The 17649-nt window shown below is 43.6% G+C and overlaps 1 protein-coding gene across 2 annotated transcripts in view; it reads right to left on the minus strand.

Annotated features, from left to right (window-relative positions):
* The window catches only part of Pkd2l2 (polycystin 2 like 2, transient receptor potential cation channel), a 43782-nt gene extending 40486 nt beyond the window's left edge, over window positions 1-3296 (minus strand). For both annotated transcript variants that reach the window (XM_076912845.1, XM_076912843.1), the window contains exons 1-3: window positions 3145-3296; window positions 2740-2841; window positions 30-163 (exon numbers count right to left, since the gene is read on the minus strand). In XM_076912845.1, the coding sequence (XP_076768960.1) occupies window positions 30-163; window positions 2740-2841; window positions 3145-3175 (267 nt within the window). In that variant the 5' untranslated portion in view covers window positions 3176-3296. The remainder of the gene's footprint in view (window positions 1-29; window positions 164-2739; window positions 2842-3144) is intronic.
* Between the last annotated feature and the right edge of the window lie 14353 nt (window positions 3297-17649).

Here is a 17649-nt window from a genome sequence, read left to right on the forward strand (position 1 = left end):
AGGTTACTTCATCAGGTCATACATCTTACCTTCCAAAAGTCAGTTATGCTCTGAATGGATCTAAAGCTGCTCTTCTCGTCACCAGGTAGAGACGTGTCCACAAAGAGAGATGACATAACTTTGTTCAAGTAGTACATGTGTGGATCCACCATCCCAAAAGTCACTACGGAGAACAATTTGTTTAAAATTTGTAACTTTAAACCCCACTTCAGCAGTGTTCAAAAATATTAATTTCTCCAGCTTTAAAAAAAAGCACCATTATCAAACATTTTACATTTATCTATCTTGTATGTGTTCGAGTGAATGTGCACACTCACATGTATGCACAACCACACGTGTCATGGTACAAACATGGAGGTCAAAGGACAATTTGTGGGAGTTCGTTCTCTCCTTTCCTCGTGTGGGTTCCAGGGATCAAACTCAGGCCATCAGGCTTGGCGGCAAGCTCCTTTATCTACTGAGCCAACTCGGCAGCCCTGTGCATCTAATCATTAAAGCCAGAAACCTACAAATTAGGTAGAAGTTTCCTTCAGTCCTCATACTAAAGCTAGGCATGAATTTTCCAGGTTACACACACACACACACACACACACACACACAATTTAATATTCTCTTAAAAAACTGAAGTCAAATTAGGACTGGTGAGATGGCTCAACATTTAATTTGGCATGCAACGACAAGAAGAAAGGGAGAGAGACTCATACAAACTTGTTCTCTGAGTACGAATGTATGTGGCTCCCTCCGTCATACACAAATACACAGATAATATACTTTTTAACTGAGGTCACATTATAGCCAGGATTCTACTGTTTGTGTTTTCTCTACATTAAGAGGCAATATCATGGGCTGGAGAGATGGCTCAGTGGTTAAGAGCACTGACTGCTTTTCCAGAGGTCCCGAGTTCAATTCCCAGCAACCACATGGTGGCTCACAACCACCCTGTAATAGGATTTGATACCCTCTTCTGGTACGTCTGAAGACAGCTACAGTGTACTCATATACATAAAATAAATACATCTTTAAAAAAAAAAAAAAAAGAGGCAATATCATATAGTGAGCGGTTAAGACTATGGACTTTGAATTCAGCCAGAGAAGGGTTATAGAGGTGCTATCTCTTACTACATGGTTGTGTCATATTTATGGAATGTGTGTGTGGTGGGGGATGCTTGTGCACGTGGAGGAAGAGATCAACATCAGGAGGCCAACCACTTTGGCTTCATTTTTGAAACAGGACCTTTCATTAGCTTTCAAAGTAGGCCAGGCTGCCTGGGGGTCTGTCTGGTTTTCCTCCCCAGGCCTGGAATGACAGGCGTCAGTCAGCATGCTCTGCTTCTCTCCATGGATTCTGGGGACCAAACTCGGGTTTTCATGTTTGTGTGGCAAGCACTTTACAGACTGAGTTATTTTTCAGCCTAATATGTAAAACATTTAAACCCATGCTTTAGAACATAGTAAAACTGCTTTTAAAAATTAATCAGTAGTATTTCTTTTTCTCCTTTAACTACTGTCCCCGCCCCCCCAGAACCCCTCAGTTAAATAAACAAAAACTATGTGGGGCCAGCAAGATCAGAGGGAAAAGACTCTGATGAAGGTGGGAACGGGTTATCCTCTGACCGCCACCATCTGCGTGGTGCATGAGCGCATGCGTGGTGCATGAGCGCACGCGCACGGCAAATAAATGTGTCTTTCTTTAACAGTTGCTTTTTTGCCATTGCATATTCTTTTATTTTTATTTCATGTGCATTGGTGGTCTGCTTGTGTGGGTGTGTCAGAAGCCCCGGAACTGGAGTTACAAAGACGGGTATGAGCTGCCACGTAGGTGCTGGGAATTGAACCCTGGTCCTCTGGGAGAGCAGCCAGTGCACTTAAGCACTGAGCCATCTCTCCAGCACCCTCACTGCATATTCTACAGTAGCTAATGAATTCCCCTTACTGTAGATATAGGTTGTTTTTGTTATATAAGTATTCAAAAATCTCTGGTGGAATTATAAATAATCTTTTGGCTCACAGTTTCTATTATCTAAGATGCTTGGTAACGAGCACTAAGCTTTTAATAAACCAGCCTAGGATACCTTATCAAGCCGGCTGCAGCTGTCTTTTATCTCAAACACCTACTGCTGCAATACCTATGGGCTGTAATTGGCATATGGCTGCACTTCGGAGATGAGAGAAATCCTGGATGTTAGCTTCTAGCCTCACACACTGGGCAGTTAAAGTATAAAACGTTCACAAGCTTTTTACATGCTAAGGCGATGCCGTGGACCCACTGGGAGGGATGGGAGCATAGGCCGAGCGGGTCTCTCTGCCTCCCTCAAACATTTGCACCTACTCAGCACAGATGTACTTTATCACTGACCGTGCGGCAGTTTACGGGAAAACATGAAGCTTGGGGCCACCCCCAAACTTTATGTAGGCTCCCATTTGTACTTTTTATTTCTGGAACCAAACAAATATATCTCTATGACTCTGAAACAAATCTAATCCAATTGCCAACCCAGGGGATTGCATTTTAAATAGAGTCTCCAAATTAAAATAATCATATTCAGCTGGAATATGATTATTGACATTGGAAGTTTTCCATCACATCTGTGGCCTAGTTTTGCCCCTTAAAAATTGGACATTGAGTCAATCATAAGATAATGATCTCTGAAATTTGTCATAACGATCTCTAATTTCTCGGTTTTTTGAGTTTTTAACTACTAGTTCAACCACCATTTTTACCTACACCCCTGTACTTACATATACATAGATTTATTAAAAACATAAAGTAGAGTAACAACTCCTCAAGTGTGGTGTTAACTTCTGCTTCCCTTCTGTAATGCAGGTCATGTTTTGAAGTCCCTGTGAGATGTAAAACAAGAGTTTTCTTCATATTGCTGGTTACTATAACGTATATAAGTAACTAAGATGGGAAAAACACGACTAGTTTTAGTGGCTTCTTGCTCCAGATATAGCGGTCAAGGGCGCGACTCCCTCAAGCGACCCACACCCTCGGAGGTGACAGCCTAGCGAGAGGAGTCTTCTCCGGTCACAGCACTGGCAACCATCACAGGAGTACGGGTATGGGGTTAGAGCTCCTTCCTGGGTACCAGGAGTTGCCAGTGGGCCCTGGGTTACCTAGCCTCTAAGCGTACCCACCCTCACCTCCTCGGTACCACCAAGATGCCTCGGCCATCGCGGACAGGACCACACGGTCAGTTCCGCTCTGCCCGGTCCACCCTAGTCCTGGCCCCGCGCCTGCATAGTACTGCCGCAGTGCGCTAACCGAGCAACTGCGCCCTACTGGTGCGCGGGTTCCGGGCAGAAGGCTAGTGCGCCTGCGCGGGCAAGGCACTGCCACGGGTAGAGCTTCACCTTCTAGGAGTTGTTCGGCTGGCTGGAGGTTTACTAATAGGCCACTTTTCTGGATGCAAAAAGAAAATAAGTGTCACCACCTACAGTATTAACACGAGTGGCAAAAAGATATGGTCAGTCCTCTCTTTTGTCTTATTGTTGAAAGAACTAATTTAACAGTCACACACACACACACACACACACACACACACACACACACACACACACACACACACGCTGATGGTCATGGCGTCCCAGTTCTGTCGTAATTTAGGAAATGACTCCTAGCGGGTCCGGATTTAGAGGACAACATTGGCCTATATGTGGAGCCCCGGCCTCAAAACCCATACCCACTGAGCTCCAGCGACAAATTTTCAGTGTTCTCACAATTCACTTATTAAATACATCACATGCGGATTAAAAAACGTGTCCATACCTAGATGCCCAGATGTGGTTTTGTTTATGCAGGAGATGATCTGGCAGGTTGTAAATTAAAATTTTAACAGCCCGAGAGGTAAAGTGATCAGGAGGCGGGTCATGAGAAGGTGACAAATTAGAGCAAAACGGAGAACTTTAAAGTATACACCGTGCGTTAGCCGTCTCTAGAGGAACATTGGGGATAGAATTGACCTAATATAAAAAGGACTATTTTAGAGCGACTTACAGGCTGTGGTCCAGGTACTTCAACAATGGTTGTCTCCGAATGTCCAAGAATCTGCAGTTGTTCAGTCTGCTAGGCTGGGTGTCTCATTTGGTCGTCAGCATTTGGAATCCCAAAGACATAGGCTCTAACGCCAGGGAAGCGAGAGCATGGGCGAGTGAGCAAATAGCAACTTTCTCCACACCGGCAGCCGTGAGAAGGTATGGCTCCGATTTAAGGTGGGTCTTTGGTCTTCAAATGATCCAATTAACTAAAAATCCTCCACAGTTGTGCCTATCGACTTGGGTTTTTTTTTAGTTAACTCCAGATGTTGTCAACAACCAAGAATAACCATCACATATTATAAACACCTTTTCTAGCAATTATATTTACGTGACCTGCCTGTGTTGTTTATGAGATGTGTTGGAGATTTCCCATTAAGCAGATGTGACCACTTTTGTTTTATGCTATGGTTGTATGATTGTACCACAGAATTTAATTGTCTTCTTAAAGGCTTGTTGACTGGCTCAGTCTTTTGACATTGTGAGTTGTGTTGTTAGGAACCCCTTGTGTGTGTTTTCTGCCTTCTTTCTTCAGCATGGTGTATCTCAATTCCACCATTTGCTTTTCTTCTGTCAGCCCCAAGTAGTATCAGAGGTTTTTCTTTATTTCAAATGAGACAGGGAATTCTCCCCCCCCCCCCCCGCCCCAAAGACGTTGGATATTGAAGGGGCATGAGAGGGAAAGGGCCCCTCAGCTAAGAGTCTAGTCCATTCTCCTTGCTGACAGAGAACTTCAACACAGTTACAAAAGCCAATATTCCCTGCAGAGATCATCTATGTTTTCCTAACAAAATCTCAAATAACAATATTAAAACAATGGATGGGCCAGGTGTGGTGATTCACTTCTATAATCCCAGTGCTTGGAATTACAGGATGTGGAGGCCAAGGGTCAGTGGTTCAGGTTGTTCTTGGTTACATAGCCCATTCAAAGGCTATTCAAGAGAGAGAGAGAGAGAGAGAGAGAGAGAGAGAGAGAGAGAGAGAGAGAGAGAAAGAGGAAGAAAGGAAGAAAGAGGAAAGAAAAGAAGGAAGGAAAAGGAAAGAAAGAGGATTTGCAGATAGTTCAGATCAATTGTCATGTTTGATCTTAATTGTTAACTTCATATATTTGAGAAGCAGGTCCTCCTTGGAATCTTCACTGACTGGTCTGTGGGAGTGCCCGTGGGGCATTTTCTATTGACATCACTGAATCGGTCTGTGGGCGTGCCTGTGGGGGCATTTTCTCGGGTGCTAATTGATGAAGAACAGCCTACCCTGCTGTGGGCAGTGCTGCCCCTGTGCAGATGGTCCTAGGTTGTACACGGAAGCAAGCTGAACAGAAGCAAGGGACAAGCCAGTAAGCGGCATTCCTCTGTGGTCTCTGGTTCAGTGTGTACCACCTAGTTCCCAGCTGGATCTCCCTTGATAGATTGTGATGGGAGGTGGAGGATGAAAGAAACCTCTTACTTTCTAATTTGATTTTGGTTGCTGTTATATCACAAGAGAAACCAAATTAAGACATCTACAGCTTGCTACAAGAGTTTGATTCTCGAGTCCTAACTTTTGTCTTAACAAAAGCTCGGGGAATGGGGTGGGGGGTCAGGGGGAGGTGGCACACACTCATAAGCTCAGCACTGAGAAAGTAGGTCCCTGGTGTTCAATGACCAATCAGCCTAGCCTGCTGTGAGCTCCAGGCCAATGGGAGGCCCTGTCTTAACAAACAAGATAGATGGTTCCTGAGGACTTGCACTTGAGGTTGTCTTCTGGCCTCCACATGGACTGGCACACACATTTTATGTTCTCTCTCACACACATGTGCACCTACATGAACACGAACACACACACAAATGGAATCTGATTTGTTAGGGCCCCATGTTTATGACCTAGGGTTTCCCTATGTTAGCATTCACCCCTAAGTCTGTCTTTCAGAATTATTAAACATACTGCCTAACCTGTCTCTAAAATTGTCTAGTTTCAGAATCCATAGATACATCAACTCAAAAAGAGGGTGGTGGGTAAGACTGGCTCATAGATATGGGTGTAGTAGCACATGCCTGGATATCTTGGCACTTAGGGGACTGAGGCAGGAGGACTGTGACTTTGAGGTCACCCTGAGCTATACCATGAGACCATACTGAAGAAGAGGAAGGAGGAGGAGGAGGAAGAGTCAGGGGGAGAAAGAGAGATGTTCTAGAACTTTGGGATTTAGGGACTGACGCAGCATGGGGGCATTCAAGAGCAGTCACTGTCTCTGATCCCTGCAAATCTCAACTATCTGCCAAACAAATACTCTGTCGAGAGATTTTCTCTTTTCCCAGGAGCTCTGCAAAAGCCCACAGTTCTTGGCCTCTTTCAGAGTTAGTCTTATTCAGACAAGGTGATCGCCACATGAGACAGGACAGGACCTCTGGAAAGTCTGTGGCAGGTCTTTTCTTGCTACTTCACATCTTGTGGCCAGCCATCTGGCAAGAGAAGGAAGAAGATACACGGTTCCTGACCCAGGAGCCACCAAGCCAGCCCCAGAGTACCCATTTCCTGATTCTCTTACACACAGAGGGAAACATCCGTATCAGCTATGTCAGGATACTTTGTGCTTGTTCTGACAGCACCAGCTTTCTCTTTATGTGGAGATGGAGGCTGTTCTCAGCTGAGGCTTGAGATTGCCTGTTTTAGAAAATAGACTATTTTAACAAAGCTCCCAGACTACTGCAAACAGAGTAAGCTGTTAGCGGGTAACGGCTCTGTGGAATGTTACGGAAATTCACCTTATTTGATTAAAGCAAAAGCTCTGAACAATGAGGGTGTGGAGTTGGAGAGCTGGGGAGGAGGGGCTTCCTTTGTGGGAAGAAAGCAAATGAGGCATGAACTCTGGGTGGAGTGAAGTGGACCACTCGGAGTCAGAGTGGTCACCTTCAATTGTCTGTTCTTTCAAAGATGCTGCCAGCCAGGGCCTGAGGAGAGTGGCAGCCAGAAGAGCAGCCTTGTGCAGAGGTGACCTGGAAAGCAAGGGTCAGCCAGGCTGTGGCACACACAGGGCTGTTCATTCCAGTACACGGGGTGTGGGAACAAAATGGGGCCCAAGGCCAGTCTGGGCTGCATGAGTCCTGACTCAGAATAAAGGGGGTGGGGGATATTAGATTAAATATTACGTAATTTCAAGGTGGCTTAAACTTTTTTTCTCTAATTTCTCTGCTGTTATCTAACTGTAATGGTGTGATGTGCATGTCTTTTCCCCTCTCTCTCCTCTTACTTCAGCATCCATTTTCCCTGCTTATTAGGAAGCCCTTGTCCTTCCATGGTCCCTCTGCCACTCTTGGTCCTGAACCTGGGTTCGAATCCTCATATCCAGCCTCTTCGTTCGAATTCCCAGCCCCAAGATCAGGTGGACATTGAAGCCAGGCTGCAAAGGACTTAATGCTGGGTCATTTTCTGGATTTGCAGAGAAAGGAACGCTTTTGCTTCTTGCTAGACTTGTTTGACAGTTAGAAACATGGGCCTGGGGATTTTGGTACCTTCTCTACTACCACTCAAAACAGCCTTCAGGGGTAATGGAGCCAAACACAGTGAAGCAAGAGAAAGAAAGATGAGAAACCAGTTTTTTAAAATGTGTGTGTGTTGTGTGTGTGTGAGTATGTGTGTATGACTGAGTGTGAGTGTATGTATGTGTGTGAGTGTATGTGTGTATGTGTGTGTGCATATGGATGTGTGTGAGTGTATGTATGTGTGTGAACATATGTATGTGTGTATGTGTGAGCATATGTATGTGAGTGTATGTATGTGTGTGAGCATATGTATGTGTGTATGTGTGTGAGCATATGTATGTGTGGGAGTGTATGTATGTGTGTGAGCATATGTATGTATGTGTATGTGTGTGAGTGTATGTATATGTGTGAGCATATGTATGTGTGTGTATGTGTGTGAGTGTATGTATGTGTGTGAGCATATGTATGTGTGTATGTATGTGTGCATGTGCATACGCACATATGCACACATGTGCACATGCCTGAGAAGGTCAGAGGACAATCTTGGATCATCCTCCGGAATGGTATCTGCCCTCCTTGCGGCAGAACCTCTCATGTGGCTGGAGCTAACCAGTTAAGCTAGCCTGGCCTGCCAGCAAACCCCGGGGATCTTCCTGCCTCAGCCTCCCTAGCTCGAGGATTAAACAAGTGCACCATGTTTGCTATCCTTACATGCACTCTGAGGATTAAGTTGGAGCCCTAATCTTCACAAGGCAAGCATTGTACTGAGTGTGGGCTATCACCCATGGCCAATTTCTGATCATATAGTTTGATCCCTGGAATTTAGCTGAGGCTTGACCTATGTACAATCCTTGACTTTTTAGTTGTTTCAGTCGATGTGTTGCCCCTGTCAGTTTTAGCATTTTTCTTTAGTGATTAGTGTGATCTTACTGAGCCTCAGAGTCACGGGAATGTGCTATTTAAGAATTTGAGGCTGCAGCCCAGCACTTGGGAGGCAGAAGCAGTCGGATCTCTATGAGTTCCAGGCCAGACTGGTCTACAGAGAGAGTTTCTGGACAATTTGTTTTAAACAGAGAAACCCTGTTTAAAAATAAACAAACAAAAATTTGCAAGCACATCACTGCTGTTTGGATGTGGTTTGCCTTTCTGGGTCTATGGGTTGAAAACTAGGTCCTCAGGTGAGGGAGATGGTATGGAAACTTTAGGAGGTAGGGCCTAGTGAGAAGTTCTTGGCTGACTGGAGACATGCCCTCAAAAGGATTAAAGTGTTTCTCATAACTTCTTGATAATCTTCCAAAAATTGTTATAAACTCGAAGCCTACCCCACACAGGTGTATCGCTGCCAGTGGATGTGTCACTTGCTCCTTCCCTCATTCCAACTTATGTTTTACATTTATTATTGTGTGTGTGTGTGTGTGTGTGTGCGCGAGCGCGTGTGTATGTGCACACACCTGTATGTTTTGGCATGTATGCCATGGCATACAGGTAGTCAGAGGACAGCCTGTGGGAGTTGGGAGTTGGTTCTCTCCCTCCACTATGTGAGTTCTAACAATGAAACTCAGGTGGTCAGTTTGGGCTGCAAGCACCCTTACTACACTGTGCTAGCTTTTTTAAAAAAAATATTTATTTACTTATTCTATATATGCGAGTACATTGTCCCTCTCTTCATACATAGCGGAAGAGGGCATCGGATCCCATTACAGATGGTTGAGAGCCATCATATAGTTGCTGGGAATTGATCTCAGGACCTCTGGAAGAGCCGTCAGTGCTCTCAACTGCTGAGCCATCTCTTCGCCCACCCCCCTGCGCTATCTTCTCTCCAAATTTTGCCATCCATCATGAGTGATGTTTGAAAAGGGCCTTCACCAGAGCTAAGCCAATGCCAGCATTATGCTGTACCCTTTAGCTTTCAAAACCATGGGCCAAGAAAATCTTATTTATGTAGAACTTGCATTAGTGGTTTTTTTTTGTTTGTTTTTGGTTTTTGTTTTGTTTTTTGTTTTGTTTTCGAGTCAGGGTTTCTCTGTGTAGCCCTGGCTGTCCTAGAACTCACTCTGTAGACCAGGCTGGCCTCGAACTCAGAAATCCGCCTGCCTCTGCCTCCCAAGTGCTGGGATTAAAGGCATGCACCACCACCACCCGGCTGTGTTTTTTTCATACTAATAAAAAAGCATAGCTGTGTAATTTTTAAAAAGTTAAGACATGATTGGCAGGAGCAGAGCAAAGAGTAAAGCCTCAGATAGAACCTAAAACTTAGTCCATTTTTGGCACTGTTCTAGACAAGGTTGACATTCAGTGCTTGGAGAGCTCGGAAATACACCCAATTACAATAACAAAATCAACACATTATAGAGAGATAGGATGTCTGCAGAGATCCCTCTCATAGATCCAAGCAGAGACCTCAACTGGCTAACCATGAGTCAATAAGAAAAACGAGTCTATAAAGTGCAGAGGGGAAGACCTGAAGGTCCTAAGATGGAGGACGTGGAACTGCCATGTGTCCCACAGACTGGAGACACACTGAGCAGCCAACCTGACCATTTATCTGCTTGACAATTCCTCTATATAATGACCTTATACATTCAAATCTCTCAAGCTACCCCATTCCAACTCAATGCTCTTCAAGCAAACTGGAGATTGCAATTTTACAACTTATGTTAGCACAACTAAACAATGGTCTTGTAATGAGAGAGTCTAGATCAAAACTCACACAGAGAGAAGAATGTCAAACTGCAGGCCAGGTGCAAATGCTAGGTCCAGATGGTGCTGAGGAGATTCAGAATTTAGGGAACAGATACAGAACTAGAAGAGACAGTGTTGGATGAGAAGACTACAGTTTTCAAGCCAGAGACAGTAATGAAAGATCAAGTTGGAAATGAAGAAAAGGATTTGGGCAACTGTTCTAATCAAACTGGGAAGGTCCACGGAAACGGGGAACTGGCTTGCAGGCAGGGAGTCAGGCAGATGAGAACAGGATACACTGTCTTGGTTCTTTTTATTTGCATGGTAGAAGGATCGCTGTTGGCTGGGATTCAAATGTTTATTTTTCATTAATGTTGTCAACGCCCTAAAGCTTTCTGTTTTTTCATTTTAAAAGTGAGAATATCCACAAAGAAAGTAAATACATTAAACTTTATCTCCTATTCAGAAGTCTAATCAAAAACTTCTTTTTAAAGCAGAAACTAACACCTTCTAACTTTACTACTTAAAATAGTCTCATTGTTTTTAGAAGCAAATGACTTTCTAGAAGTTAATTTTCCTAACTTTGCATATGAAAATTAATACAAATCAATGAAAGACTTACCCAGAACAAATAATGCAGGCAAAATATATGCACAGTCCTAGCCATGATTATTACTACACAAAAGTTATAACTTCAAACATTTGCTCACAAATTCCATTATAGCCATGGCATTGGGGTTATGTAAGCCATAAGGTGATAGCTCCCAAAATTCTATGAATCTTAAGGTCTTTGTCTAGCTTTTGGATCTAACTTCTTCATATATATTCCCTTGGAAAAGAGAAACCAATCCTGACCAAGAGGCAGGCTGCCAGGTCTGAAAGGAACTCGTAGATTGGCTCTGTTTCAGGACTTCCATTAAAATATGTTCACAGCACTTTCTGCAGAGGAGGGCTCGTGGTGCTTCAGCTTGGAGAACATGGTGTGCATCTTTACCTTAGAGAAGTTATCCACTCAGCCAGAACCCTATAATTAGAAAACAACCCGAAGCTATGTAAAACCATATGTGGGTTTTCACAAATTCAGAGCGTCATGTGAAAGCAACAACCCACTGTGTATAGGTGCTGTGCTCTAATGAATTCCTGAGTTACTGCTCATTTCCCCTCTCCTGCTTACATCTTCAGGCTTGCCTGTGTCCCCTCTCTTCCCTTTCCCTTCTGGCCCCATCCCCCCACTCTCAGAAATGGCAAAAACTGGAAGAGATAACTCACGTTAAGTATGTTTGGAAAATCCATATGAAAACCTACTATTTTATAAACTCATATTTGTGTGTGTGTATGTGTGTGTGTGTGTGTGTGTGTGTGTGTGTAATATATGCTTATTTGAAATAACCCTACACAGGGGATAATGCCATAGTTTGTGTGACATCTTCCTTCACAGAGATTCCCAAAACAACGTAGGCTGTAGCCATTGCTGTTAGTTGCCCACAAGAGCTTGCTGGTAAGACCCTGTTGCTGAAGACATCACACGCTTTCATCACAGGACATGAAAAACCAAGCTGGTACTGACAGAGAAGCCTCCTCTCAGATGCCTAGTTTTCAGGGTGCTGGAAGGTTCTATGTAGGCCGCTAGGGGAGAAACGTTATCAAAAGTCTTACCCAGCTGTGAATCCTGCAAGGTGCAATTAAGGAGTGGCCTGGCAAGATATGCCCACGGGTACACTAGTGGCATGCATGTCATGGAGTTGGCTAACTGCCTTCTACTGTTGGCAACTCATGGCTGGGGAGTGCATTAGCAGCAGGGATAAACCCACTACTTTATTTTGTCAAATGGACAGAACAGCAAACTGCCCTCTATACAGGTATCCCCCATGCCTGCGGATTACTGTAGCACTTAGTCCTCATCAGGGAAGTTCCTTGGGCAGTAGATGCTGATTAACGTAGGCACTCATAACTGGGTAAAGTACACAGAATATGTATCCACGGAGTCCTCAGCTCTCAGCCATAAATGGGACATTTATATTACACCTACCTTCCCAAAAGGTTTAGGGAACATCACAGAAGAGGAGGTGGAAAGTCTGTAAGAGCCGGAGGGTGGGGTTGGGGCTTGGGATGACACAATGCCTTCTGGACGTACAGAAGCCATACGCTCGCTCATGAGCTCACAGAGGCTGTGGCTGTGACCTGCACAGGACCTTCCTAAGGTCAGTCACCATTCGGGCACCACGGATGGGGAAGGAGCTCATGAACACTTAGCCCAAGCTGAGGAGCTATCGGCAGCTGATGGCTGCTAGGACAGGGAACGTCAGTTTACTTTAAGGGCGTTTCTCTGTGTAGGTTGACTACACTCTAGTGGCAGCTCCACACCCATGCGTATACACACAGCACTGATAGGACTCAGTGGGTAACAAAAAACGAAACCAGCACCAGAGGATGTGACATTGGAAAGGAGGGGAAAGTGGTGGTTACTCCTTGGAGGAGTAAGGAAAAGTGGGAATGAATATGGCCAGAGGACATAAACTTGAATAAAATTGTCAAAGGATTAATTAAAAATGTATTAAAAACAAAGAGAAATGTTAGCAATCTAGTATGAATTCTTTCATACTTTCTCCATGATCTTTGAAAAATTATCTTATTTACTTATTTAATGTGTGTGTTTTCCCTGAATACATGTGTGTGTGCTATATGTGTGCCAGGTACCCAAGGAGGTCAGAAATGGGCATTGATCCTGAACCCGAGTTTCAGATGGTTGTGAGCCATCATGTGGGTGCTAGGAATAAAACCCAGGTCCTCTGCAAGAACAGTAAGTGCTTTCAACCACTGGGCTCTCTCTCCAGCCCTTTCATATTCTTTATAAAATTAATATATTTTTGAAATTAAATATAATTACATCACTTTCCCCATTCACTTTCCTTCTCCAAACCCTTCCCAAATACCCTTCCTTGCCCTTTCAAACTCATGTCTTCTCTTTTTGTAATTATTGTTGCATATACATATATACATCTTCCTAAACATATAAATACAACCTTCTCAGTCCATATATTTCTAGTATGCATATAATTTCAGACCACTTTGTATTAGATAACAACAGAGGCAGATTGTTTTTCTTCTTCTCTTAGCATTTCTTAGCTGCCGCAGCTTTTGTCTAGGGTTGGGATCCTGTCCGATTTCCCCCTTCCGTATTGCTATGTTTATCAGAGTCATTCTTGCTCAGGTCTCGTGAAAGTGCCATGTGGTTGAGATTTTCCGGATGTGATTTCCCTGACATTTCTAGAATACAAAATCTCACAGCTGACTTATATTCCTCTGGCCTTTACAGTCTCTCCTCCCCCTCTTCCCTGAGCCTTGGGTGCAGAGTTGTGTTGTAGATCTATCCGTTGTGGCTGGAAACCATGCAATCACGCTTTCTCTGTATTCTGATCAGCTGTGGTTTCCTGTGAATGGCCTCTGTCTGTTGCAAAGAGATGTTTCCTTGTTGAGGGAATGAGAATTACTATTAAACCATAGGACTAAGGATAAATATTTGTAATGTAGCTAGAAATTATGCTGGCTTAGTAAAGTGACAATTGGAAGCTCTCCAAGATCCATGACCTCACTAGCCCAGAGCAGTTGGCTAGATTTCCAGCATCAGGTATGATTTCCCTCCTGTGGAGCCTGCCTCACATCTGTTAGAGAGCTGTTGGTTACTGCCAAGGTATGTGTGCTACTACTTCACCCTTTGGGTTATTGTGGCATGCTGGTCCTTGCTGTAGTTCATTGGCACTGTGATGGATATTCCCAGTTGTCAACTTGACTACATCTGGAATGAACCACAGTCCATAAATGGAGGGCACACCTGTGATCCAGACCTTGAGGTTGATAGGCATAGTGAACACACAAAGCTTAGGCCCAGGCAAGGTGGTACATGCCTTTAATCCCAGGAGACAGAGGCGAGCAGATCTCTGAGTTCAAGGCCAGCCTGGGACAGAGCAAATTCCAAGTAAAGAACAGTTCAGGTCCAGGCATGGTGGTACACACCTTTAATCTGGGCCACACTTTCTGTTGGAGGCCTACTTAAGGACATTGTAAGAAGGAAGGTGTTCACTGCCTGCTTGCACTGACTTGCCAGCACATCTGTTGAAACCTACTTCTTCAGGATTTCAGTTTATACAGAAGAAACATCAAGCCTCATGGGATTGAGCAATTATTAGATTCTTGGACTTCCCATTCACAGCTGCCCATTGTTGGGTTAGTTGGACTGCAGACTGTAAGTCATTACAATAAATTCCCTTAATATATGGAGACATTCCATAAGTTCTGTGACTCTAGAGAACCCTGACTCATACAGGTGCCATAGGCAGGTAGAACGACTGGCTGCTTCTCTTCCACAGAAGCTTGTATGGCACCTTCTGGAACCATGAAAGGCAGTTCTCATGGAGGGAGACAGCTTTAATGTATGGGTATTTTACCTGCTTGTATGTCTGTGCACCACATGTGTGCCTGCAGAGGCCAGACTAGGATGTAGGATCCTCTGGAACTGGAGTTACAGATGGTTGTGAGGCACATGTGGATACTGGGAATTGAATACTCCCTCAGAAGAGCAGCTAGTGCTTTCAACCACTGAGAGATCTCTTCAGCACCACCATCAACTATTTTAAATAAATAGATAAATAGATATGGAGGGTTTTAAAAATCTTTTTTAATGTAAAAAAAAGGTTATAATTTTTCTCTGTATTTCCTTTGCTTGGTAAAAACTTAAATGAGTTTACTAATTCTTTTGCGTAGCTGACTGTGGTTTGAATACAAGAGGCTCATATATTTGAATGCTTACACTCATCAGGAGATGGCACCAACTGAGAAGGATTAGAAGGTGTGGCCTTGTTGAAGTAGGTTTTACTGAGGTTTCAAAAGCCCTTGTCAGGCAGGCCCAGTCTTTCTCTCTCAGCTACTTGTCCAACACCACAACTGCCTGCCTCCCTATTCCCTTCTATGAACCTGAAACTGTAAGAAATTCCCCAATTAAATGCTTTCCTTTGTAAGAGTTGCCTTGGTCATGGTGTCTCTTCACAGCAATAGAACAGCGATTAAGGCACTAATATTATGTTGCTTAATATTCTATTGAGTAGATGGATCTCAAATTATTGATGGACATGCAGTCTGATCCAAGTTTAGTTTTTTGTTTTTGTTCCCATGAAATAGCCACAATACCTGCTATTGGGGGCTCTTATTTCAAACAGGAGTGAGATGACTGAGGCAAAGGTATACATATGTTGAACTATAAGGCGTACCAGCAGACACATGGCATTCCTCAGGGTCTGTATTAGATTCATAACTTCAAATGTCATAAATGAGCATGCTTGCTACATAGTTGCCCATTACTACCTATTGAGGTTAGATGGCTATTGGTAACCCAATGATGTAAGTGCAACTACCGCACTAATGCGGTATTGATGGTCACTGTGGTTCACAGGCACCACAGCTGGGCGGGACTACTGAAGGATTTCCTCCTTTGGAAGGTTCTTCATCACCTTCTGGTATTATATAAAAGCTCGTCCTCATGGAGGAGGCTTTTGGGTCAGATTCCACTGAATCTTCTGTCCAAAGTGCAAGGTTGTTTTCTGCATTGGGGACTACTTTCAGCTTCTGAGAGGCAACCAAGGACAACAGGAATAGTCCATGTTTTGGGAGTTTCTCTGACTCTCCTGACCTACAACTCAAAAGGCAGTTTCTCATGCCTGGGTACTGGTTTTTGTTAGTCTATGACTTGGGGGGAGCACAAAGCTGGGATTTTAAGAATGAGGAGCATTTGTTCTGAGGGATGCAATTTGAAAGTAAGAGTGTCCTCAGGCTGAGTTCTTGTTCTATATCTGAGGAAGATGCTCTTATATTAACTATGGCCACTGGATTTAAAAACGGTGAATTCTTATTCTACATCTGAGGAAGATAATCTTACATTAACCATGGTCACTGGATTTGAAAACAGTTTGACTTGCATACTTTAGGTAAAGGGAACCTCATGTAAGAAGATGTTTCCATCAGATTGGCCTGCAGGTGAGTCTATGGGGGGTTTTCTTGATTAATGGTTGATGTAGGAGCACCATGGAGCCGTGCCATCCCAGTGCAGGTTCTGGGTGGTATAAGAAAGCAGGCTGATCAAGCCATGGAGGACAAGCCAGTAAGCAGCATTCCTCTGTGGTCTGTGTTTCAGTTCCTGCCTCCAGGTTCCTGTCTTGGCTTCCCTTCATGATGAGCTTATAAGCAAGAAGACCTGAGTTTAATATCCAGAACCCATGTTTAAAAAAACCCAGCCCCCACAGCCCCCACAGCCGCTCAGGTCTCTGACAGTTTTATACCCTCTCAAGATTTCCCAGAATCCCAAACATAAACTATCTTCACCTGCAGAATCACGCCCCTGCCAGAGACAAATCATAGTCAGCTGCTGTGGACAATCTGAAGCAGCCCCATATCCCACACCTGCGATTAAAACAAAAACATATCCCCCACAACATTTTTGTATTTTTAAAGAAACCAAAATTTTCACTATGGTAGCCTTTCTTTCTTTCTTTCTTTCTGGTCTATCATACTATAAATGTTGTTGTATATCATTCTCATGCATTTTTTTCATCACATTTGTATGTACCAATAATAATTAACAAATATTGCCACTATGATTGTTTTAAAATTTTAAATGCTATCTTTTCTCTTTACCATTTTATAATCTCTTCACAATGGATTAATAATATTTGTAAATTATTTCATTTATACTATACCCCAGAACATTTATTTTGATGCCTAAAATTTAATTGTAGTAAATTCATTTTCTTTTTCTTTTCCTTTTTTTTTTTTTTTTTTTTTTTTTTTTTTTTGAGACAGGGTTTCTCTGTGTAGTCCTGGCTGTCCTAGAACTCACTCTGTAGACCAGGTTGGCCTTGAACTCAGAAATCCGCCTGCCTTTGCCTCCCAAGTGCTGGGATTAAAGGCATGCACCACCACTGCCTGGTGTAAATTCATTTTCTATCTGATGCACATTTAAATAACTTAAAGGTTTCCAGTGTTCAAAAGCACTGCAGGGGATGTTCTCTGTATCCACTTACACACACACAGGAGCTTCTCCGTGGTGCCTATCCACAAAGACAATTTCTGAGCATACATTTCAAATTTGATAATACTAGTTCTTCAAAAAGGCTATCAGCCAGGTGTGTTGGCACATGCTTTTAATCCCAGCACTTGGGAGGCAGAGGCAGTTGGATCTCTGTGAGTTTGAGGCTAGCCTGGTCTACAGAGTCTGATCTCAAGACAGTCAAGAATACACAGAGAAACCCTGTCTTGAAAAAACCAAAAACCCAAGCCAAAACATAACCAGAATGGTTATCATGACCTAATGCACGGGGCTCTCATTTCTCGCATGCCCTTGTTGGTTGATGCAGATTTTGTCAGCATAGAGAGACTTCAGTTATCCACAGCCTGCACTGCCCACTGTATGACTCACAGGGAT

The sequence above is a fragment of the Arvicanthis niloticus genome, chromosome 14 (genome assembly GCF_011762505.2).
Source record: "Arvicanthis niloticus isolate mArvNil1 chromosome 14, mArvNil1.pat.X, whole genome shotgun sequence".
Lineage (NCBI taxonomy): Eukaryota > Metazoa > Chordata > Mammalia > Rodentia > Muridae > Arvicanthis > Arvicanthis niloticus.